This window comes from Glycine soja, chromosome 18 (assembly GCF_004193775.1).
Source record: "Glycine soja cultivar W05 chromosome 18, ASM419377v2, whole genome shotgun sequence".
Taxonomy (NCBI): domain Eukaryota; kingdom Viridiplantae; phylum Streptophyta; class Magnoliopsida; order Fabales; family Fabaceae; genus Glycine; species Glycine soja.
This window is the reverse complement of record NC_041019.1, coordinates 5,096,583-5,122,671: the sequence shown is the minus strand read 5'-3', so window position 1 is coordinate 5,122,671 and position 26,089 is coordinate 5,096,583. Positions and strand designations below refer to the sequence as shown.

Genomic DNA, 26,089 nt, shown 5'->3' with positions numbered 1-26,089 from the left:
AACATTTACATCTAAAAATGGTATCTTACTGACATTTTCATCCAATATAGTCAGCATGATCACGTTGACAATTATTTTAGTGACAACTTTATCCTTCTATGTCATATAGGTTATATTTTATTAACGATGACGGACGAAAATTAACAGTCAAATATATTTGTTACATTTTTTACACTTTCCGGGACTAAATTTCGTATTTTCATCTTTCAAGGATACATTTATCAGCGAATTACATATCCACATTCAGGGGCAAAAATATTTATTTACCCTTTAACTAACAATAGAAATTTAAACAAATTGTTTAAATATCAAAAAAACAAATGACAAATTTTTTTTTATCAAAATTAAATATAAAATTCAAATATATATTAAAGATAAAACATATTTAACTCTTTTCACAAATATATATCACATATTCAAATATATATTAAAGATAAAAACATATTTATCAAAATCAAACACAAAATTAGGGACAAAAGTGTTTGAATATTAAATAAGAATAAATAAATGAAACTACCAAAGAAAAAAAACAAATTGTGTCAAGCTTTGTTCTCTATGTTAAAATAAAAATTTATAGACTCACGATTTAGACTTGCAATAAGTTTTAGCATTAATTGAAAAATATTAAAATCGACTAAATTTAAAACAGTAGAATTTAACCGGAATAAAATGATATAAGAAAAGGTGAAGCACTTATATGAGATTAAGAAAAGTCACCATCCTCATTTAAAGGGTGTAGATTAAAAGAACTCTTCACTCTTAAGAATGAAAATTCAAAATACGCAATAGTTGCTAATCAAATATGTGGTGTTAATTGGAACAATGATGGATGATCTGATCAGAATATTTTAAAAATTTACTTTCATTAAAAAAATTCAAACCAATAATACACTGCCAAAATTTCTGCTCAGACAAACAGCTACATTTCTGAAAAAAATCCGGCTAACAGCTCAAAAGGGGGGAAAATATTTAATGTACACTCTGCAGAAAATTTTACAGGAAAATGACCAACAAAAACTAGAGCCAACAATAACCTAGCAACAAACTGTGATGACTGTTCCGACAAGGTATTGTTGAAGATGAAAATAACAGCAGAAACAGAAGCACATTTTCTCAACCCCTGGCATTGAATATATATATATATATATCTGTTGAAATTGAAGACCCGTTTGTCAAGCTGAAATAAAACTTCAGCACCAGTAAATGATGGAGAATTCTTCACAGTTGAGCTATCTGCTGTTTCATAGAATTAAATAACTTCAATTTTGACTCACAGATGGCAGAAAATTCTGTCAGTACTTTTAGCTTCCCAGTCATCATTTTCCTGAAAACGTCAGCAGGACTCCAAGACTTTAGAGATTGGGAGATGCGATCACCAAGTTCTGCATCATTCATAGAGGAAATGAATGTTTCTAAAATGTGAAAGACCTCCCCCGGTCCATCATTATGCCCGTCTTTCCGAAGAAGTAAAAGAATATTCTCCAAATGCTCATCTTCAGGTCTTTTGTTCCATTCAGTTATCCATGTCAAAACATCCTCTAATACGTGAGATAAATGCACGACAGAATCTGTGATTGCTTTAGTCAGATTCATGCTAGACTGATAAGCTAATCCACTTTTCTTTTTCTTTTTACCAGATGGAAAACAGGATCTCAGACAAGATTGGATTACAAGTCCATGCCACGCCAAAGGTTCTGTAACTAACTGCATCAGAAGTTCCATGCCACTCCAAGGAGAGCAGAGCTGAGGCTCTTGGAACCTAACCTTCTCTAAGATATACTTCTCCAGCATAGAATCTAAGATATTCCAAATTCGAGGCCTACATCCATTTCCGTCTGGCTGCACAAGTTCATGGGAGCTCAAGCTCCATGCATTTAAAAATACAGTGAAATTCAACCAGTCAATCAAGTTGGAGTCAGAAACCTGCAACATTTTTAGAAGAGATGGATTAAATTGCAAGTAGCACCCCTATATGATAAGATATTTTCATTACAAAAAAAATAATTGAACAGTGCCTAAAAGTAGTTGGAAAAGAGTTATCAGGTGCAATTGTTTAAAAGAAAATGCCCTCATACTGCAAACCCTATAATAATCTGCACATTCATTTCTACTACAGCTCATTTTTCTATACCGTCACATCTAGTTTACAGGCATCATTGTCTGTATTATTAATATAAAGAATGTCTTTCCATTTTGCTTCTTAATTCTGAAATATCTTAGCTCATGGCAGTTATGTCAATTTAGCTCTCGATAGGAAAAATAATTATGTAGACGTAGCATCTGGATTCATGTTGGTATAACATCTCTGTTTAACAGATCTCCACAAAATATTTGAACAGTAGCATAAAAAATTGAGCAATCATACCACACAAGATCTTTCACCATTGGAGAAACCCATGACCACTTCTATTGCTTCAGTGAGAGAAAAGCCCAACAATTGTGCATAGCACTCCAGCAACAATTTCAGCTCTGAAATGATGTCTGGGGTAACAGAACCATTGACCTCAACATGCTCCTTGATTGATGCTGAAGCACTTTGAATCGAAAGATATATCATCCGTGGAAGTAGGGATTTCTTTTCAATGACTCTCTTTAAACTTGTTTCCCTATCTTTGGTCTACATTGATTAACAAACCATGCAATAAAAGGGGAAAAAGAAAAAGGCCCATATAGATAGTTTAGATTTTACTGAAACAAGGTATAAATCAGCCACAAATCATCCAGGACGGAATTGACCTACCAATATTTCTCTAGGATAATAAGAAATCCCTTCAAATGGCCCTGAAACAGACGGCAACCATCCATTAAGCTTAATATAGCAATCATCAATCACAGATACATTAGAAAATAACACCAGATTATAATCTGATGTCCAAACCATGACATTAGTCAGTTACACGCAAAAAATACCATTGAGTCCTACCAGCTATAAGGATGCCACGCCCTATCATTTTCCAATTTATTTAGATTTTTAAAAGCTCATACATAAATTCATCCATCCAAACAGACCAACCCCATTCCCATCCAGTCTGTCCAATCACTCTAAATTGAATATCTTGAGGAAACCAAGTTAAGAAACAACTTAAGGTATCAGGTTAAATGATTTGTAATTGTAAACAACGTACAAGGAAGTATTCCGTAAGCTTTAATTAGCTTTTCTTATAAGAGGTCAATTTTGATATTCATTCTAACTTAGACGCATACTTTGAGGATTCATATTGTTTATATATTGATGCTAAAAGTCGCAAGAATACAGCACACATTGTTTCTAAGCTAGAAATATGATTGAAAAACTAACCTAAAAGGTAATTTTTCTCTGAAGTTGGTGTCCACCAGGGCCGTGACTGCAAGTCTTCATTGAAGGTCAAAGACTTTGACCCTACCTCCTTAGACAGCTCAAGGAACTGAATACCACATTTCAAGCTTTGAAGGACACCCTGACAAAATATGAACTTGTTAAACCTACACCATCAAATTAAGAGGTCATAAAATATACTATAGTATCAAGACACGAATCACCTCCTCTTCTTCAATGTTATCTGCATTCTGCTTTAGTTGTAAAATGGATGTTTCAACTCGAGCCACTAAATACTGACTAGAGTGCTGCAACCTATCTTTGAACTGGACAAATTCAATTACCTGGAATATAACATTGGATCAATTCAATCAACTCCATGGACGCGGTTCTTTCAACATTACGTCAGAACCGACATGAATAGAATATTATCATGCAATGTGTACTTCTTTATTTTGCACATACATGAGCATAACCATGTCAATCAAACTATGCACCACATGGACAGATGCACTACTTATGTTTTGAGTATGTCATTCAATTAAGAAAACAACAAAACAGGGTCAAATCTTGACTTCATTTCTAACAAGGTTGCGCAGAGATTAAAAAATTTAAGAAAAAAGTTCCTTTAATGTTTTTGACTAAATTAACCATGTTCCCCTCAGAATTTAGAATTCTAACAGAATTGCCTCCATCAGTATTATCAATGGCAGACAGCAGATTATGGCGGCGAGTCAAAAATTTGCATATACATATGGCAGATGGCATGGCAGCAGATGGCAGAAGCATGGTGGACAAGATAGAAAAAATGTGTCTGTGTATGTATAAATACTAAAAAAACAGCAGAAATAAATAAATTAAAATTAAAATAACAGAAGTAAAAGGAACAAAATTAAAAGAACAAGAACAAACAGAATTGAAAAACAGGAATTTCAAAGAAAGAAACTATTACAGTATACAGAAACTGTCTTGTACCACACATGCTGGTTTATTTATAATCATAAGGATGCTACAATTAAGAATATAATATGGAACAGGATCCCTAAATATTAGCTATTTAACATTCCCCGTCTAGCTGGAGCATATATGTCATATGAACCAAGCTTGTTACAAATATAATCAACACGAGATCCCTTGAGAGATTTAGTGAATAGGTCCGCGATCATTGGAGCGGACAAAATCGGTGGTGACTTTTCCTGAGAGCACTTTCTCTCTCACAAAGTGACAATCGATCTCTATGTGCTTAGTCCGTTCATGGAATACCAGATTAGATGCAATGTAAAGAGCAGCTTGATTGTCACAAATAAACTTAGTGTCCTAAGTGTCTCCAAATTGTAACTGTTGGAGAAGTTGCCTAAGCCCAATAATCTCACATGTAACTACTGCCATAGCACGGTATTCAGCTTCGGCACTGGATCTGGCTACTACATTTTGTTTTTTGCTTCTCCATGAGATCAAATTTCCTCCAATAAAAACACAATAACCAATAATGGACCTTCTGTCTGACAATGAGCCTAACGATCTTGGCATTGCCTTTGTCTTCATATAGTAGTCCGCAACCTAGTGCATTCTTGATGTATTGAAGAATGTGCATGACAGCATCCCAATGGCTATCACAAGGGGCATTCAGAAATTGGCTTGCCACACTGACTGCAAATGTGATGTCTGATCTTGTGACAGTGAGGTAATTAAGTCTACCCACAAGTTGTCGATATCTTCCCAAGTCTTCCAATGGTTCCTCTGATACGGAAGAAGCTTGAAATTGGGATCCATAGGAGTGTCACTTGGGCGACAATCAAGCATGTCGGTCTCTGTAAGTATATCCAAAGCATTCTTCCGCTAGGAAATAGCAACGCCAAAAAAGGATTGAGCAACCTCAATGCCTAAGAAATATTTGAGCGGTCCCAAGTCTTGGTCTGAAATTGGCTGTGTACATGGGATTTGAGCCGGCGGGATATCGTCAAAGTCATCACCAATAATGATGATGTTGTCAACATAGACAACAAGAGAAATGCACATGCCAAATGGAGAATGGAGTGAAAACACAAAATGATCAGCCTCGGCGAGTCATACCAAATTGAAGTAAGGAAAAACTAAAACAGCCAAACCAGGCACGAGGAGACTGCTTCACGCCGTAGAGAGAGCATCGAAGGCAACAGACAAGGTGAGATCCACCAAAAGCAGTAAAACCAGGGGGCAGATCCATGTAAACCTCTTGTTGTAACTCACCATGCAAGAAGGCATTTTTAATATCTAGTTGGTGAAGCGGGCAATGGCGAATGACAACCATGGCAAGAAACAAATGAACAAAGGTGATCTTTGCCGCAGGGGAAAAGGTGTCCCCATAGTCGACGTCAAAGATCTAAGTATAGCCTTTAGATACCAAGTGAGCTTTGAACTGGCCAATATTGCCATCCGGTCCAACTTTCACTTTATAAACCCAGCGACAACCAACAATAGTCTTCTCAGGAGGCAAGGGAACCAGCTCCTAAGAGTCACGGGCTTGTAAAGCAGCCATTTCATCTAACATCGCATGTTGCCAATGGGGATCAGACATGGCTTCACCTATAGACTTGGGAATAGACACAAAATCCAAAGAAGAGATAAAAGAGAAATAGGAAGGATATAATCGGTCACGATGAAGAGTTAGGATTGCGAGAGTACCGAATACCTTTGCGTAGCGCAATGGGAAGCTCATGTACAGGAGACATTGGTGGAGGGACATTTGGAGTAGGACATGATTTTGCAAGATCAGTAGGTGGAATTGCCAAAGGAAGCTGCAACCATTGCTGATAGATAATAAGTGGTGGTGGAGCAACGACAATAGCCGGGTTTGGAACAACACATGGAGTAGGGACAACAATCGGAGCTGGATTTGAAAAAATAGATGGAGCATGTAGAGAAGCAATGTTGTCAACAGATGCAGAGAAGAAGGGAGTAGACTCAAAGAAGGCGACGTCAATAGAAACCAGATACCATTTAACTGTAGGGCAAAAACAATGATATCCTTTCTAAAGGTGAGAGTAACCAAGAAAAAGACATTTCAAAGTTTATCTTTACCTAGGGTAAGGTCATGAACAAATCAGGTGGAACCAAAGACATAGAGGGGAACAGGGTAGAGATCCTGTTGAGGGTACAAAATGGAGTATGGAATCTTGTTGTAGAGGACAGATGATGGCATGCGATTAATCAGATAACATGTTGTAAGTGCATCACCGTAGAAGCAAAGTAAAACATTATAATAGAGAAGAGTACAAGTTGTTTCAACTAGGTGACAATTTTTCCGTTCAATAACACCATTTTGTTGTGGTGTGTGGGCACATGATGTTTGATGTGCAATTCTTTGTGATGTAAGAAAAGACTGAAATTGGGAAGACATGTATTCATGAGCATTATCAGTCTACAAAAATTTGATAGATGTCCCAAATTGATTATGAATTTCATGTGAGAAATTTTAAAAGACAGAGAAAACATCGGATTGATTTTTCAGTAAGAAAACCCAAGTACAACAAGAAAAATCATCAATAAAAGTGACAATAGAAAAATTCTAAAGGAGAACATACTCAACTAAGACCCCAAATATCAGAATCAACTAAAGTAAAAGGTGATGCGGCAATTTTATTAACACGAGGACTATAAGAGTAACAAACATGTTTTCCTAACTGACAAGATTCACACTGTAATGACTTAAGAGTACAGAGACTAGGAACCAAAAGACACAATTTGTCCAAACTGGGATGACCAAGACATTGGTGAGCTAGACCTGGGGAGGCAGTGGAGACGCAGGCAATCGACAGTGAAAGTTGATATGATCCTCAAGACTCATGTCCTATTCCAATCGTCCGTCCAGTACGTCAATCTTGAACAAGAATAGAATTGTTAACAAAAAGGTCAGAGAAATTTAGTGAGCAAGTGAGCTTGCTAATAGAAATTAAATTGAAAGGACAACCAGGAACAAACAGAATCTAAAGAAAGGTTAGGGAGTGAATGAGTCTGACCAATGCCACAAACTTTAATTTGAGAACCATTTGTGAGGGTAATAGAAGACAATGAATCTGAAAAAGATAATTGAGTGAAAAGGGATTGGTTACCAGTCATATGATCAGAGGCATCAGAATCAAGTATCCAAGTGCCATGAGCAGAGGATTGGGAGACAAAGGCTATAGGATTACCAGACTGAACCACAATAGTAACAGGCAAGGTAGGTTGCTTGGCTGGTCGATATCGAAGAAAATTTGTATAATCAGAGGTGAAAATAGTCACATCAGCAGGTGGGGAAGGTGCAGCCCGGGGGTTGTAGTTGGCATGTCCCATTCAATTTTTCCAAGGGATCAGCGGCACATTGTTAAATAAAGTGGGATCGTTGGAGCTGCCGTGGTGGGCCATGAAACGCAGGGAAACAAGGCCAAACAGAACCTAACAGTGGCCAAACAATAGCCAAATGGGGCCAAATAGGTTCGACGGAGAAGGAGCACGGTGAGGAGTTTGCTGGTCGGCAGCATTGGGTTCGCCAGAGGGAGGTCAGCGCTAGGTTCGCTGGCCTTTGGTTTTTACCGGAAAATGAGTGTCACACCACTATTTGGCTATTGGTGTGAAGGAGCAGTAACTGGAGGGGTTGTTGGAGTGCAGGTGGTGCCAGAAAATTGTGGGTGGGGGGGTCACCGAAAGGAGGTGAGGTTGACCAAAATGTCGCCGGCAAGTGGGTCTCATCGGAAAGATGGTCACATGCCAGAAAGGGGCAGCACGTGGAGGCATGTCAGAGGTCGGACAGAAAGGGACACCAGAGGGTGGCGGTTCCAGTGTCGGGGTTGAGCTAGAGAAAAAGTGGCATGGTGGCGACCAAAAAGGCTGCGCAGTGGGGAGGAGCACTGAGCGCTCGCAGAAAGAGGAACCCACTGCGAGAAGCAAAGAAAGAGGGAGGATCGAACCCTAGGATACCTCTGATACCATATTACAGTATACAGAAATGGTGTCTTGTACCACACACATGCTGGTTTATTTATAATCATAAGGATGCTACAATTAAGCATATAATATGGAAAAGGATCCCTAAATATTAGCAATTTAACAGAAACAATACTCTTTTTCTGTACAAGTACTAGAAAAAACAGTATAGAACAAAGCAGTACAAGTATTAAGAAATAGAATTGAAAATACATTTAAAAAATACTGCTCAAATGATCTAAAGAAAAAAGAAATTAAAAGCATGAATTCAAAAATACATTTAAAAAAAATAAGCAATACAAGTACTGGATAAACCAGAATAGACTAAGCAATAAAATTAAAAAAAAAAAAAAGCAAATAAGGAAAGAAAAATAGTTAATAAAATAATTGAGATAGTTACCAAAGCTGGAACAATAGAGAAGAAAAAAAAAAGAAATGATAGATGCATAACAGAATTAAAAATATTATTTAATAAAAAAGAATACAGCAGAGAGAAAAAGTTTTATCGGAGGAGGTTGCAAGAGAAGATTGCCAGTGGACGGAAGCTGTCAGAATGGAAGTTGCTGATGGATGGTGGTCATCGGAGTTGGAGTTTGAGGTCACCAGTGGACGGTTACTCGTTTGGAGGCAGCTTCATGAGGGAGACTGGGAGAGGAAGAGAACCTGTGTGCGTATCTGATTCAATTTTAGGGTTTAAAACCCTTGTGTTGAACCAGTTTTGGGTCAGGCCACATGGCCCAAGTCTCTTTCTCCTTTTTATTCTTAAAATAAATCTGCAATAGGCACTGCGGCAGCCACACATTTGGCGGCCGCCATTTGAAATCTGCCACACCACCAACATATCATGGCAGTCTGACACTTCCACCATTTAACAAAACTTGCCTCCAGCCTTGCATCAATTATGCACAGACTTCAAATCAAATCAAATGTTACAGAGGATTCAACCATTTTGTGCTTGATATTATTTTTATATTCTTTTTTGGGAGGGAGGGGGGGCATTACTGTAACTAAGAATACATTATCTAACAATGTTATGCATGAAGAATTCTTTACAAGAAAATAGGCTTGCAATTCCAACTTTATGCCTTCATATGCTCCAAGTAAATTTACTCAAAAGGAAAGTCTCTAGAAACTATAAAAAATGCAGTATACATACTTTTGAGTAATTTCTATGTCGATATGCAAGAAATGTCAAATCCGCAGATTCTCTGAAGTGATCATCCATAAACTTCAGGTAATCCTTTAGAAGATTGTTTAACTCAGTCCAAAGTGGAGATACCAACATCTGAGGCAATATGTGGTGCAAAATACTTTCCATCAAAATATTCTTGACTTCCAGGGACTTATACCTGAAGAGAAGGAAAATATGCTTTACATAGGATAAAGGCAAGATATAGTCAAAGGAGCTGAAATACATATACCTAAACCAATCCGCATGACAGCAAGTCACATTATGGTGATATTTTATGAAATAATGTAAAATTAATGAATTGAACTACCGTACCATTCATGTGCCACTGATAGAGCACCACAGTGGCTATACAAATGCAGCAGCAAGATCTTGTATTGTGACACATATCTGCTTCAAGACAAGAGGGATGCGTAAGTTATTTTAAAGAAGAAAAAGTTCCTGTTTCAAAAGCACCATAAGCATTTAGCTCTCGAGATCAACTGGTTGAAGCAAACCATTTAATGCTTCAAAGCCGGTAGTACAAGCACAATATAGAATCAACATCCAAAGTAATCATAATAAGGGCCTGTTTGGCCTAGCCTCTTTTCACTTAAAAGCTAAAGCTCAAAATACGTTTAAAAGTAAAGTAGAAGTTGTTTGGCAATTTTTTTTTTTATTTTTTGGCTAAAAAGAGATCACGCATGAGAGGAGAGCAGAGCAGAGAGCCAGGGGAGAGAGAAAAGAAGCCAACTTTTATTCAAAAACTCCTTCCCCAACTTTTTTAGAAAGCTATTTTTGCTTCTTTTCTTTTAAAAAAACTAAGTTGCTTCATTTTTTTAAGAGTTTTTCATAGTATTTAGCCTAGTTTGTCCTTTTAAAGATAAGAGAAGCCCCAAGAAAAACTGGGCAAACACTACTTAAGAACACACCTACCCATCCTTGTGTCAAGAATAGACTTCATTAGCATTGTCATCTCAACCAAATAACTAAATTTAATAATCTATTTAAGATTTAGGAAATATATAACTAGTTCATATATTTAGTTGACATTAGCGCAAAGTATGAAATGAAAATGGAATAAACTGTGCAATAACATAACAAATACAAATCTGTGTTATTTATCACGCTATGGTCATGTGAACATGGCCAAGAAACCGAGAAAGTCAACAATCCACTGTATGCCTGTACCATTGGAAATGGCAACATCCATAGGTTCACAAGTCAATAGCTAGCATGTATCTATAGCTAACCATTGCGATGGTAATCTCAATCCTTCTAATACAAGAAATAATATAAATGGGAAAGAACTAATTCAGAAAAAAAGTAATCTAAATTTAAAAAAAAAAAAACTGTAATACTAATTTGAGAATTGAGACAAATCCTAGAAATGCCATAAAGTTGTAAATGATAAAGCTGAGCCCATCACAAGTTTTTTACACTGTTACCTTATGATATAGTTGCTATTCTAACTTTCCTAAATGTAATAGTTCACAAATGCAAAATATAATCTATTAAGGTATCGTGCATTGTGCAATATAATAACATATGAAGGCACAAAAAAGAGCTGGCCAGATATAGCCCAAGAAAACAACTCCAATAAGATGTTTCCTTAATACATTTTTTGTGTGCAAGATTTCAAGATATAAGGCAAAACAATTATCCCTGACCTTTGTATTGCCAAGCCGAACTCCAAAACCATAATTGCCTCTACCAAATAGCCAACATTCTGGGTACGCCAGAATAACTATACAAATAATATCAAAAGAGACGAACAGTGATCAGAGCATTGTATAAATATTTGAAATGTTAAAAATTAATTGTCGTATATTTCTAAAACACGACAATGAGTAGCAATGTTACAGATATAGCAAATTAGAATCATACACAATTCTGAAGAAAGAATGAAGAATTAAAATATAGAAATAACAAGAATTCTTGTTTGGTTTTAAAATTGAGAAACAAACAAATTCAGTTTTAAATTCCCTTATCACACTTGGCAACATTATTTTTTTGGGAAAAAAAAACTACCAAGAGAATAAAAGACTCATGTTTTAAATTCAAATAAAACACACTTACAAAACAAGAAGCATTCAATAAATACATTTTCCAGGGAACAACATCAACAGAATACAATAAGGAAAACTCTTAGAAGTTAAAACCAAGTTCAATGTTTAAATTGAGCATATCAGCCTGGATCACTCCCTACTAAAGCCATGATTGGGTTTTAACTAGAAGAAATGTCAATAAAGAAAAATAGTGAGTTACAAGAGCGGAGGATAAATATAAATTTAAAAGGAAAACAAAGGAAAAAGAAGGCATGGACAAAATTGACAAATCAACTTTCTGCCAAAAGAATTCAACACATCAAATAAGATAAAGCTGGTCAAAATTTCTGCATATTCTACCATTGACAACCTTAACACCTAACCATCATATCTCTTTGTATGTCTCCTCCCACTCCAGCACTCCCTGCCCCCACCCAAAAAAACTAGGAAAATATGTAGATTCATGTGTCAACAGAAAAATAAAAACGATAACAAGAAAAGAATCCCTTTAAAAAAAATTTTTACCAATGTGCAATACAAAAAAGAAATACATAAAGCTTAATACAACATACCTGGACCAAAATATTACATATCATTGAAAGCAGCTCCTCACCATGCATGCTCTCTTGTGGATCCATATCTTTTGAAAGCGGAAGGTTTTTGCAATACATTTCAAACATTTGAACACAAGAGACTTCAAGATCTGAGACAAGTTTAGAAGAGTTTGTATTCATTACATTAACACTCAGTATGGAAGCAAAAGCTATGACCTACAAGCCAAGCCACGAGCTCAAATCTGGATAAGTTTGTTTCCACCCTTAAGAGGGAAAAAAATATCGAAATAAAATAATTGGGAAGGGGCAGACATGGTTTAATTCATAAGGTGAGAGCTGAGACATGGTTTATATCTCTCTACCAGGGCAGAGCATTGGAAAATTGAGAAAATTCTTAAAAAAAACTAATGCATACTCATGCAACAATATGACACCCACCACTTGCAGAAGACTTGGACATGTCCCCTAGCAATAATTGTTTAATTTTGAAAAAGCTTATAGACAGCCCAAGTGTCTTGGTTAGTGGAGCTGATAAAGAGTCTCTGGTTTTCATCAACTTCTCCAAGAGTTCTGCCTTCTTATCAGTAGTGAGGACTTCAACAAACATCTCAACATCGGAAGTAAAGCAGGCCAAGTGACCAAACCTATCAAAATTAAGCAGAGTTCTTACTCAAACAATGGTAAAGTTGCACTTTCATGAGCATGCTTTAAAAATAAAAGGGACCAATTTGCTAAGGTATAACTAGTACAGCTAGCTAACCTAAAGTTGAAAATCATGTTAAAACCTATTAGAAAGTAAAAAAGTGGCACAGAATTGAAACATATCTTCGAATAGAATAAAGTAATACAGACAAAAACTAAAAATAATGTTTTCACACTTCACAACTATTAAACAAAGTAGGCCCTGGAATAAATAGATCTGAGAACCCATAAACCTAGATTTTAAACTCTATTGGATTTTTTCCCATTAGCATTAGCCAATATGAAATGTCATTCCAGCCATCTCACAAAGCACTTGAAATGCATGATTTTTTAGAAGAAAAATAAGAAAGCATAGGAACGATAAATTCTGTGCCATAAGATACCTGCAAAAGTATTGCACAACACCATCCATTAAATTGTCATCATTTCCCTTCCCACGTAAATGCTTTCTTCTTTCAATTTCTATAGTTGCCAGGTATGGACACCTTATCAAGTTATTGATGGTATCTGCTTGTAACTTCTGCACACAAGCTGATGCAATTGATATTTGACCGTCAAACTGCATTCATATAGTAGTTTGTAATTATACAAGAATCAAGTTCTGCGCAAATAATAAATGGTCCCTCCATGCATAAATTACTGTCATAAACAAAGGCCACCATAGACTAAACATTCACCTGTTCATCTGTCAAGTGTGAGACTTGGTCATTGACAAACTTTGGGGGATGAACTGGATCATTAACAGTCTCATCACACCAAATGCTCTCATCTTCTAGCAAACAACCTAGGTAATGAAGGAAACTCTCCCAGTCATCTGGACTGCCAAATGATGAAACAACGTCAATGGTAGAAAAAATAGTAATCAAGTGTGCTTCACAGACAATGACAATAAGAGGTCATATCATGGACAGCATTCAAGCTTTGGGACTTCTATAGCCTAGGTACCATAGGCATCAAGCAATTCTATTAGAGTAGACGAGTAGAATTACTCCCTATTCTGTTGTAATTATAGTTAATTATGTTAGTTGACCTCAACCAACCTTAGGTTAGTCGTCAGTTACTACTGTTAGTTGTAATAACTGTTTAGCTCTAGTATAAATACTAGAGATGTAACTGATTTCAGTTGAGTTGGTTAATATTAAAACTCCATTTCTGAATTCTGAGATTTTTCCCTCTTTTCATTTCTGAAATTCTTTTATGGCATCATAGAGCTCTTGTTTCCATCCTGAGTTTCAATGGCTTCCGCAAACAAGTGAGGGGTGATAAGAGGAGTGCTGCTGTTGGATACAAGCAATAGGTAGTGAAGATGATTAGTCAGCAACAGCAGCTGGAACAGTGGGCAAAATAGTAAGAGGAATGGTATTAGGTTGAGACTTAGTTACAGTAGTAGGTTTGGAAGGGAAAATAGTGGGGTAGTGATACTTTGACTCATTAAATAAAACATGTTTGGAGATTTAAATTCTCCCATCAGAAGCTAAACATTTCTAGCCCTTATGTGAGTAGGAGTAGCCCAAAAAGACACACTCCTGTGACCTGTATTGAAGCTCATGACAGTTGTAGTATTTGTATACTCTAAGGCAGCTTCTAGGGTGTACATCTTAATCTATGTGGATGATATCATAATCACGGGAAATGATTCTAAACTGATTCAAACACTGGTGTCTCGGCTAAACAGTGAATTTTCCTTAAAAGATCTTGGAGATTTTGATTACTTTCTAGGGCTTGAAGTCTCTCATCGTACGGATGGGTCTCTTACTCTCACACAATCCAAGTATCTTAGGAATTTACTAGCAAAGACAACGATGGATGAGGTTAATCCTATTGCTTCTCCTTTTTTTTTTTTAATCAGCAAAAGTAGTATTGTATTATATATGTAACAGTACAAGTTGTACTGAATGATTACACAGGGGCCAGTTTAGGTAGGACTATGGTGTCCTAGTACATAGTTTACAACATGAATTAAGAAACCATAGTACCGGCGATATGCTAATCTCACTGTTACCCCCACTAATAATATTGTCCCCCCCTCATCCCATGAAAACCTCCTTCATATTGCTGGACCAGTGATAAAAAGGCATGTCAAAACCTTTAACCAGATTTTTTAGCCAGGTCCAGCAGAGAAATATGGCATCCTCCAACAGCTTACTGTCATTAAACCTTTCCTCTTCAAAAACAATCTTATTCCTATGTTGCCAGATACTCCATGTCAAGGACATCCACCAACATTTCCAATTTTGAAAGCTATTGCCATTTCCATTCCCAACCACATGCTGGAGGAAGTGCATACGCAGATTCTCTGGAAATGGTTCTAAGGTATTTGTCCACGATAATGATTCCCACCAAAGCAGCATGATTTTGCTGCAACTAAAAAAGAGATGTGATGCATCGTCCCTGCTCGACGGGTGGGTCTTGCAGTCAAGCTCCCTTCTGCCTTTGCACTCGAGGGCCAATCTTCGTCTGGCCCGAGGAAACCTTTGCACGCCTCCGTTACCTTTTGGGAGGCCTACACCCCATAGAAACTGTCTACCTGAGATTGTCCCTCGGCCCGTAGGTCCTGGCACAAGGTTAGAATTCTAGCTCTTCCAGAGTGGTATCTCATTGATGGCTCTGACCCCCCCAGAAGGAGGCCTTCTTTGCCCTCCACCTAAGCCTCTTCTTTATTTTTGCAAAATGGGCATGTGGGATCATGTATATCCACATTCCTCCTGCACAAATTGATTTTAGTTGGTAATCTATCCCTGATTAGTCTCCATGCAAAGAAAGCAACTTTACTAAGGACCTTGACCTTCCACAGCTCTGTAAAAGCACCATCCTGATTTTCATTAATTTGATTTGACATGAGCAACCTGTACCCGTTCGTGGCTGTGTATATATACCCAAAGCATCCTCCTTCCAAACCCACTCATCTTGTCGTTCTGGATGAATGCTGGTACCTTGAGGTCTTCTAGAAACCTCACAACCATATCCAACTTGTCAAAAAGTTTGCGTCTCCATTTGAAATCTCACTCCCAACCTTCATCGAAAAAGCTGCCCATTTGCTGAATGACCTGATTTTGCTGCTTCAAAATAGAGAAAAATGTAGGGTATTTCTGCTTAAGTGATACTCCATCCTCCTTCCATCCATCCTCCCAGAATTTGACCTTTGCTCCGCACCCCACTTTCCATTGTATACCTTTAGCTAAACATTTGTCATCCTCACCAGCGAAAACTATGTTGTTTATATCCTTCCACCAAGCTAATACTCGACTGCCTCTACATTCCCCCTTCAAGTTACACCAATCACCATATTTTGAATTTAGTATTTTAGCCCACAATTCTCTTTGGTTGTGGAAAAGGCTCTATTTCCACTTTGCGAGAAGAGCATAATTAAACTTCCTAAAATCCCTAATTCCAATTCCTCCTTTCTGCTTTGGTAGACATACTGACTCCCATTTCACCCATGCTATCTGCTTATGCTCTACCCCTCCACCCCACAGAAACCGCCTCTGCAACCACACCAATTTATCCAGAATGCTTTTTGGAACCCTGAAAAAGGAAAAGAAATATATAGGAATAGAGTTTAGGACAACCTTTATTAGTGTTAGCCTTCCCCCAAAAAATAGTAGTTTTTGTTTCCAATTCGCCAATTTCCTCTCACATTTGTTGACAATAGGATCCCACAGCTCAGAACCCCTTGGGTTTGCCCCAATCGGAATACCCAGGTATAAAAAAGGTATGTCTAGTAGCTCGCAGTTTAAGTAGCTGGCAGCAGACACCTTCCAACTCTCCGACATCCTAATTACCCCAAATCTACTCTTTGAGAAGTTAATTTTGAGGCCTGAGGCTAATTCAAAACTTCTCCGACATCCTATAATTAGTTATGTTAGTTGTGTTAGTTGACCTCACAGTTACTGCTGTTAGTTGTAATAACTGTTTAGCTCTAGTATAAATACTAGAGTTACTGATTTCAGTTGAGTTGGTTAATATCAAAACACCATTTCTGAATTCTTAGATTTTTCTCTTTTCATTTCTGAAATTCTTTTAAATTCAGACCCTGCCTTCCTACCATTCCATAAGTTTACAAGTAAAGACCTGGCTGAAGATAAACATTAACCTGTATAAAAGCACAGAATCACCAAAAAGAAAAGGTAGAATATCTATAATCATAAAAAGCTTAATTCCAAAATTCAATTTTTAGCACATTTTCACACATCTAAGATTTTTGAATTTTTTGTCCGAACAAGAAGTTGGCATATCCCAGGCATACCATGACTCTAGAATTTTGTGAAAGATATCAGCAGCAGCAGTGTAGTCACCTGCCCGAGCCAGAAGTCTCCCCTGTCAACTTAAAGTCAAAGTATAAAGGTTGATAAGAAAAGTCAAATAAGAAAAATACAAATAATGCTCCAAATTACAGTTATTTTTTTTATATTTAATAAAAGAATAACAATATTGGAATTAGAAGGAAAGAAGAGGATAAGATAGAAGTAGGACAATACAGAAAAACAAAAGTTTTCCAATTCCTCTGCAGGTCAAACAGGGAAAAACCTTGAAAGAAATTATGTGAAGAGCACCACATGAAACCACGAAAGGAAGTCTAGCTCAAAGCAAGTTAAATCTTCCTTTTGCTTGATTTAATTAATTTATCTTTTAATACAGTCAAAAGGGTATGATAGACTAATTCTTATGATGTGTTTTCCAGTAGAGCATACTCCTATATCTTATGTCCATTGGAAGTTCAAAGCTTCCTCTATGGTCAAATATTCCATTGGACAATACTACTTTATAGTATTAATTCTCATAACATTTTGCAGTTTTGTACATTTAGCAAAGCTGTGACCCCTGATATATGTGCAATGTAAGACCCCTGATATGTGTGCAATGTAAGAGCTGCACATTTTTTTCTACATTCCTTGAAAAAGATGCACTTTCAATAGTGCACCATAGGGTGCATTTGATACACACCAAGGCATAGCACAAGGAGAATAGTACAAAAAAAATTTGTAAGTTACAGAACAACTTTTTATCCTGTGCATTGTTTGGTGGAGAATGGACAGTACAAACAAAATAATATAAAATTTACTATAATACCCTTTTTAATGTTAATTATCTAAATGCAATTATTAATAATATTATTATAGATCATAAATATAATATATAAATATATTATAAACATACATAATATATATATATATATATATACTATATATAACATGTGATTACGTCTGTGCACGCTTCAAGAAAGTAACTGTCAAGGAGAGTGGTTAGATTTTGGGAGGAGAGTGGCACTATGCAATTCATGAGGAAATATAATATGGATAAATTTGACTTTTCAACTGTATTTTTATGGAGAAAAAGTTGTTCTGTGGTTTAGCAAGTAACAAGTTTTTATCATTTTTCCTTGTCCTATACCACTTGTTTTGTGCTGTCCCACAACAATTTTTACAAACATGTAACAAATTTTTGTGTTGTGTTGTCCCTTATTTTTAGAGAATGAAACAGACCCATAAATTGAATCTAAAAATACACTTCTATACAAATTTTAATTTCTAAAAAGACATTTGAAAAAGAGTTTTCTTTGAAGGATCAATTTTCAAACATTAAATCATTATAATACTTTATGGAATGGAACCTTTTCCATTAATCTTAGAAGTTGAAACATACAAATTTAGATTATTACTTGATCATGACTTTCACCACATCAACCAATGAGCAACATCCATGTACCAATATCCCCTTAATTTACTGGATGGCCATTTCTACTCCAAACAACTAACACGAAATTCAAAAGTTAAACCATAACATAACAGGAAGAAAACTATTGAGACAACCTGCATCCGTAGCTTATCAACTTCAATCTGCAACAGTGATCCCAATTTCCCAGAGAGAATTTCCAAAGCATCCCCAAACTTAGCTTGTCGTTCCAATATAGAAATGTAGATCATAAGAGCTGCAACCAATTTTGAAAACTTAAAACATACACATGGTATGCTTAATGACATGAGAAAATCTAATGGTTGATCGTAATAGATAAGAAAGAATAATTGGGTAGGAGATTCCTCTTCAACTTTGGATTTCGGTCATTTTCACCTTTCTTCCTAACAAATTCTTCTAACCACAATTAAGTGCTCAGTTCAAGATTCCACTATTTCTTGTTATTTTCAGTTTTTTGTTACTTAAATGATACAGAATCCTTTGAGTTTGAGTCCATCTTGGGTCTTCTTCAGTTTGTTATTTTATCATCTGGTCCAGACAAAAGGATTTGGTCTATTGGGCCTTCTAGGGTGTCATAGTGAAAATCATTCTTCCAATTTCTAAATCATTCTTGGAATACAGTTTTGCTCCATCTTGATAAACCTATTTGGAAGTCAAGAGCTCCCTCTAAGGACAAGTCCTTTATTTGAAAGGCTTAATAGAATTACTACCATACCAATGACTTGTTGCAAGTCCCCAGGTCACACAAGGCTGTTTCAACTCAAGATTTGTAAGGTGTGTTACTAGCTCAGAATGACACTAATAGCTGTAGACTGTAGTTGTTTCTTACAGTATTCTTTGTTTAGCACTTTCGGAAAAGCTAAACATTTCTGGCAATGTGTAGGATATGCTTATTTGGTTGGAGCGCAATTCTGATATCTTTAAGGAAAGCTCTCTAGGAGAGCAACTTATTTGAGATAGGATAAGGTGTTCGGCTTCTACTCGATGTAAAGCTGATAGTTTTGTTATAGAGGTTTCCCTCGTAGATATGTGTACAGACTGGGTAGCTTTGCTTCATTGATGTTTTATATCTCTTTTGTTTGTATTTTCATTCTTTATTCTTTATTTCTTTAAAAGGATCTCTTTTCTCAAGTCTCTGTGTTATCTTCTCCTTTTATTTAGATGAATTTATTTATTTTATCACAATTATTAATAGCAGATAAGAAAGAAATAAAATCACCTTCCGGCTCATGTAAGCTATGTGAAGCAACATGTTTCTTAAGTAAGCCTTCAGCTAAAAATAAAAGTTTGTCTTCTCCACTGCCGCAAAGTACCTATCAAGAGCTCAGTTCCCATAAAATAAGTCAATAAAATATGTTTTATAGACGGAATAGGTATCAAGCCCAACACCATGAATAATTTAATATATCTGAAAGAAAAACAGAAACAATGTCACATTAATGAACTATCGTTGAAAACTCCACTTCACAAGGAATCTAGATGCACAGCATGGCATGTTTTAAAATCAAGGTACAAAGAAGTAGTACTATGACATTTAGAAGTTTGGCTCAAAGGATTATAATTATCCAACAAACATCGATATCAACTACAAGCTCCCAACTCAAGGCCATCTAACTGTCACATATTAAATCTAATGGATAACATTGACGGTTATAGCTTCAAAGACCTTTAGTCAGATATTCTTTGCTATCCAGGCAATGCAATATGTTCAGAACTGTCTCAACATTAACCTAATAGCAACTGTGTGGGTTCTATGCCAAACACATTAAGCCTGACATATATATACGTGTACAGTTTCATTATGAATGTGACCAAAACTTGAACCTGAAACCAGATCAGACTGTTGAGCTACTGCAATCATCAGCAGCTTTGATCTTGGGTCTGCTGACCGACAGGCCTTCAAATCAATCCAAGCTGCATGTAAAATATCTTCTAAAAACTAGATTATTTTCTTGCATAGGTGTTATGTAAATATGTCTGGCGCAAATTAAAAATTTTATGCACTACTTCGTAATTTTTCCCCCTAGAGTTTGCATGTTCTTTGCACAATTATGTACAGGGAACTGATCAAGAAAGAAATCAAAGAATACTATCCTTTTTATTTTTTAAGCAGTTTCAATGACGACTATGATGAAAAGGAGAAAAAAATTAAGAATCAAAACAATGTTCATTCTAAAATGAACCAGATAAATGAAAAACACTAAAACATAGACCAGCACAAACTGTAAAGAAACAAACTTACTACTAATGTAATAGCAGTCTAGCAGTGATCACAACATTCTAAATATACTTTACTTTCTTATCTATCCATCATATCATGGCATTTCACTTTCGGAATCACATTTATTCCCTTTCAAACTGACTGAGTGTTGAAATAAACACTTCTAATACACACTGCACAAGATAATGAAGGGAAAACACAAGAAATGAGGAGAACCTGTAATTGGATGCTACAAACTGCCCAAAGAAGAAACCTTTCTTTTTCTTCTCCAACCTGTTGATAATGCTTGTACATTTTGATAGCTGTCTGCCAATTAGACAATAGCAAAATGTGAAGTTGTTAAAGTAAATAAAATTATAAAATAGCATAAGCATACATTCACACAAACACAAACCTGTTGTTGCTTCACAAATGAGTACTCTCGAACATAGCAATTAAACAGCCCCATCATTAGTTCCAAGTTACTTGGGAATTTACTACAGGCATGTTCATAACACCCAGTAGCCAAATCCACTGCTCAAATACACAAACTCTAGTCAACAACCAATACACACCATGCAAAACACACATAACCAATGCATCAAAAGACAGTAAAACAGCCATGTTTATTTGTTAGGCTTAAATATATCTTTAGTCCCTGTAATTGATCCCCTTTTCATTTTTTCTTTTTAAATAATCTCTTTAATATTTAACTTTTTAGCGCTAGTCCCTGTCATTACTTAGTTGCCATTAACAATTGTTTCAGTCACTTTATACCATTTTTAATTTAGTCCAGCTAAGTATATCACATTTTTATTTAGCCCCACTAATATACCTTGTATTTTTTATTTTAGTCCCTAACATTTTAGGCATCTCAGCGTTTAACACAGCCAAGTTACGGAACGGACTAACAACGAAAAATTTGAATATTGCAGGGATTATATTAAGAAATTTTTTTAAAAGAAATAAAATCATAAAGTGGGCAAATTACTAGCACTAAAATCATATTTAAGCCTATTTGTTACTCCCTCTGGACCAAAACTATTAATGTTTTTAGCTTCTTTTTTTTTTGTTTCAAAACAGATGTTCTACAGATTCCATGTCTCGTTATTAATTATTTTCTTCCACATATATCCCCATTTAACATGACCAAGATAATTGCGATCTATTCTACAACTACTCCCATTATGGATATTTAATGAGGATATTTTAGATTAGGCTTAAATATGTTTTTGGTCCCTGTAATTTAGCGTTTTTTCATTTTTGGTCCCTGTAAGTTCAGTTTTCTAATTTTAGTCCATGTAAGTTTACGTTTTTTCAATTTTGGCTCCTGTAAGATATTTCGCTCATTTTTAGTCTCTTTAAGTTTGTGTTTTTCAATTTTGATCCCTATAAAGCAAACTTACAGGGACTAAATATGAAAAAATTAGAATCTTAAAGGAACTAAAATTGAAAAAACACAAACTTATAGGGACTAAAAATGAACAAAAAATTTGCAGAGACCAAAATTGAAAAAATGCCAACTTACAGGGACTAAAAATGTAAAAGCTAGATTAAATATATAGTTTATGAAGAGTATTACATATCTTTTAAGCTGTGTGCATTAACCTTAAGAAAAATGCTAGCAACACTCTCTTTCCAACACTCTCTCGGTCTAAAATTGGCTAAAATTTGTTGGAAATCACAGCGTCCACCAAAATGAGTGATTTTCAATAAATTTAAACCAATCACAAAGAGAGTGTTAGAGAGAGTGTCGCTCGCATTCTTCTAACCTTAAACATTAATAGTTTTGGTTCGAAGGGAGTATGAAAACATCAAACTAGTTACTTGAACTAACAAAACTATATCTTGAAGCTCTCGCCAGTTCAGTCTCTAATTTCAATTCTAAAACATTGCATACAATAACATCACACATGGCAACAAAAAGCCAAATAAATAAGCAAAAGAGACTAACAGTGATCCAAACGCTGAAACACAATCTGCAGCGTGCTGAGAGTGAGATCATCCATCAACAGAGAATCATTGGCGTAGAGAAGCTCCTTCGCATTGAGCGCAACAGATAACGCTTCGTCAGGCTTCCCCATTCGTTCCAGCACGAGTGCTTTCAGAGCCTAATTGGAAATTCAGCATTCAGCAAGACAAAAAACAAGGCGAATTCGATATCAACCAATGCAGTGAGTGTGCGAATTAGGGTTCTTACGAGAGCGTAGGGGGAATTAGGGTGCTTGGCGAGGAGCGTGGAGACGTGCTTGAGAGCGTTCTTGAACTGGCGGGAATCAATGGCGTCCCATATTGGGCGGACCTTGCGCTCGGGAATGCCGCCGGCTAAGCCGAACTTGGACGCCATTGGAATGAATCGAAGGTTCTAGCGAGCGAAGAGTGAAGAGGAACAGAAACAGAGACAGAAGAAGAAGAAGAGTGAGTGTGTCCCGAAGAGGAACAGAAAAACCTAACCTAGAAACTCAAACTGAATAAAACAGCAAGGGAGTTGCTAGTGCACCCAGCGTTATTGCTGGTGCACCCAGCAACTTTAAGAAATTCCCAAAATATCCCTGCTGCTCTTTCTCTCCATCTGTCTCGTCGGTGAACAGTACCACCGTAAACAGTGCCACCTGTGTTTAAAAATGGCACAATGCTGCCATTTACGCATTCTCTCGTTCCGTTGTGTCTCCGGTGCACAGTGCTTTCCCCGTTTTGTTCGTTTCGGTGAAGGTGAAGGTGAAGGTGGAGGTACCGACGGTGTTCGGTGTTGCAGTGGTCATCAACGGCAGCATACGAGGTACGCAGTGTTAGGTGCGTTCTGGTGTACTGCATTTCACGCGGATCAAGTTGACCCGCTTGTACAATTAATTGCTACGGATCAAGTATGAACATACGGATCAAGTTGATCCGCTTGTACAATTCATTGCCCCGGATCAAGTATGAACATACGGATCAAGTTGATCCGCATACTTCCTACAGATCAAGTTGATCCGAGGAGAACATATCGATCAACTTGATCCGTACTTAATTTACGAATCAAGTTGATCCGTAAGTTCATCCGAAAGTGTTCCACGGATCAGCTTGATCCGTGAGGATCAACTTACGGATCAACTTGATCCGTAGCAGACTCTTTTTATTTTAAAGTTTTATTTTTTTATTTATTACTTTGTTTGTATTGTCATTTTTTATTTGAATTGTTTATACGTGTAGAATGAAATAGGGTTTTGGCTTTTTGGTAATTATGAGTTATTATGTATGATTTTGTATGTTATGTGTTGTATGTTTGTGTTAAAATTTTTTATTTATTGTTAAGATGGACGAAGATTAGTGGATGTATGAAGGTATAATGCCTGAAGAAGTGGATATGGATGATGAAAATGAAGAAGAATGTGGTGTGAATGAACCACATGTTGATTGTTAGGATGCATTCAATACTTCTCAGGTAATAATGTTCATGATTTTGAGTAATTTAATAAAATAAATATGTTGTAGGAAACTAAAATTATCGGGATTGGTTTGTAGGTATTTGACAGCCGACAGGATGTTTTGCGATGGGCTCGATTTGTTGCTTATGAAAATGGATTTGTGACGGTGATTGTAAGGTCTGACATAAATACAGGTAGTAGAGGAAGGACTTTGTTTGTGTTAATTGGCTGTGAAAGGAGTGGCGAATATAGGTATAGGAAGAAAGAATTTGTTAGAAGAGACACTGGGACTAGGAAATGTGGGTGTCCCTTCAAGCTTCGTGGCAATCCTATGGTTGGAGGACAAGGGTGGATGGTCAAGTTGATTTGTGGGATTCATAATTATGAATTGGCCAAGTCATTAGTTGGACATCTATATGTCGGGCGATTAAGTAAAGCTGAAAAGATACTTATTGCTGATATGACGAAGTCAATGGTCAAACCAAGAAACATTCTATTGACTCTGAAGGAGCACAATGCGAATAGTTGTACGACCATCAAACAAATATACAATGCAAGAAGTGCATATCGTTCTTCCATAAGAGGAAGTGATACTGAAATGTAACATCTAATGAAGCTTCTTGAACGAGATCAGTATATTCATTGACACAGATTAAAGGATGAAGACGTGGTTCGTGATATCTTTTGGTATCACCCTGATGCAGTGAAGTTAGCCAACGCATGTAATTTGGTGTTTTTTATAGACAGTACCTACAAAACAAATAGGTACAAACTCCTATTGCTCGATTTTGTTGGGGTGACACCAACTGGGATGACATTCTCTGCCGATTTTGCATATCTAGAGGGTGAACGTCTTAATAATGTGGTTTGGGCTTTAGAACGCTTATGAGGTATATTTTTAAGACGTGATGTCCTCCCTGGAGTTATTGTCATTGACAGAGACTTAGCATTGATGAATGTAGTGAAAACTGTATTTCCTGAGTGTACAAATGTGTTGTGTACCTTTCACATAAACAAGAATGTGAAGGGCAAATGTAAATCGTTAATTGGTCAAAGAAATGTTTGGGAATATGTCATGAATGCTTGGGGAACTCTTGTTAATTGTCCTTCGGAGCAGCAGTTTGATGAGTACCTGAAGAGGTTTGAAATGGTTTGTTCACCTTGGCCAATGTTTGTTGATTATGTGAAGGATACATGGATAATCCCACACAAGGAAAAATTTGTTACCGCATGGACGAATAAGGTGATGCACTTAGGGAACACAACAACAAACAGGTATGAAATTGTTCACTTATTTCGATTAACGTTGATGAATTGATGGATTTTTATTGTTGTATATGTTTATTGTTATTTGTGTATTTGAAATGTAGGGTTGAATCTGCTCACTGGGCTTTAAAAAGAGTGTTACAAAATAGCCTTGGAGACTTATGCAGTGTCTGGGATGCCATGAACAACATGATGACGCTACAACACATGGAAATTAGAGCATCATTTGAAACAAGTACACATGTCGTTGGACATGTCTTCAAAAAAACCTTATACAAGAGTGTTCTTGGAATGGTTTCAAGGTATGCTTTAAATCATATGGCTGCTGAATTTGAGCGTGTTCACTATGCTGGTAACAATCCTTCCAGTTGTGGTTGTGTGATGAGAACGACGCACGGTCTTCCTTGTGCTTGTGAGCTATCCAAATATGTTGTTGGTTGCATCCTGTTGGATTCAATCCATATGTTCTGGAGGAGACTCAGTTTTTCATATCAAGGGATATCTGAGCCCGAGGTGAGCATCAAGGAAGAAATGGAAACAATATACAAAAGATTTGATGAACTTGATGTTTGTGGTAAGTTTACTCTAAAGACAAAGCTTTGGGGAATTGCGTACCCTGATCAAAATTCAATGTGTCCTCCTCCAGCAAAGGTTAACACAAAAGGTACATCGAAGAAACCGATGAAAAGAAACCCAAGGTCAACAAAGCGTGATCCATCTTACTGGGAGTATGTAGATGCTTTTCATTCTCAGCAAAAAAATGATTCGTCAATGAGGCGTAGTTCATCATCTTCTGACCAATCCAAGAAGG

The 26,089-nt window shown here is 36.5% G+C and overlaps 1 protein-coding gene across 1 annotated transcript; it reads right to left on the bottom strand.

The window, feature by feature from the left end:
* Positions 1 to 835: 835 nt before the first annotated feature.
* LOC114395139 (N-terminal acetyltransferase B complex auxiliary subunit NAA25-like) lies at positions 836 to 23,065 on the bottom strand. Its single transcript, XM_028356847.1, has 19 exons — positions 22,806 to 23,065; positions 22,560 to 22,716; positions 21,021 to 21,139; positions 20,843 to 20,932; positions 19,625 to 19,718; positions 18,522 to 18,640; positions 16,958 to 17,028; positions 13,389 to 13,530; positions 13,095 to 13,270; positions 12,448 to 12,653; positions 12,028 to 12,158; positions 11,078 to 11,154; positions 9,744 to 9,818; positions 9,396 to 9,588; positions 3,520 to 3,639; positions 3,299 to 3,437; positions 2,741 to 2,781; positions 2,366 to 2,617; positions 836 to 1,923 (listed from the first exon to the last, which is right to left on the bottom strand). Exons 1-19 carry the CDS (start codon positions 22,950 to 22,952, stop codon positions 1,219 to 1,221), a joined length of 3,054 nt encoding a protein of 1,017 aa, XP_028212648.1. The 5' UTR covers positions 22,953 to 23,065; the 3' UTR covers positions 836 to 1,218.
* Positions 23,066 to 26,089: the final 3,024 nt, after the last annotated feature.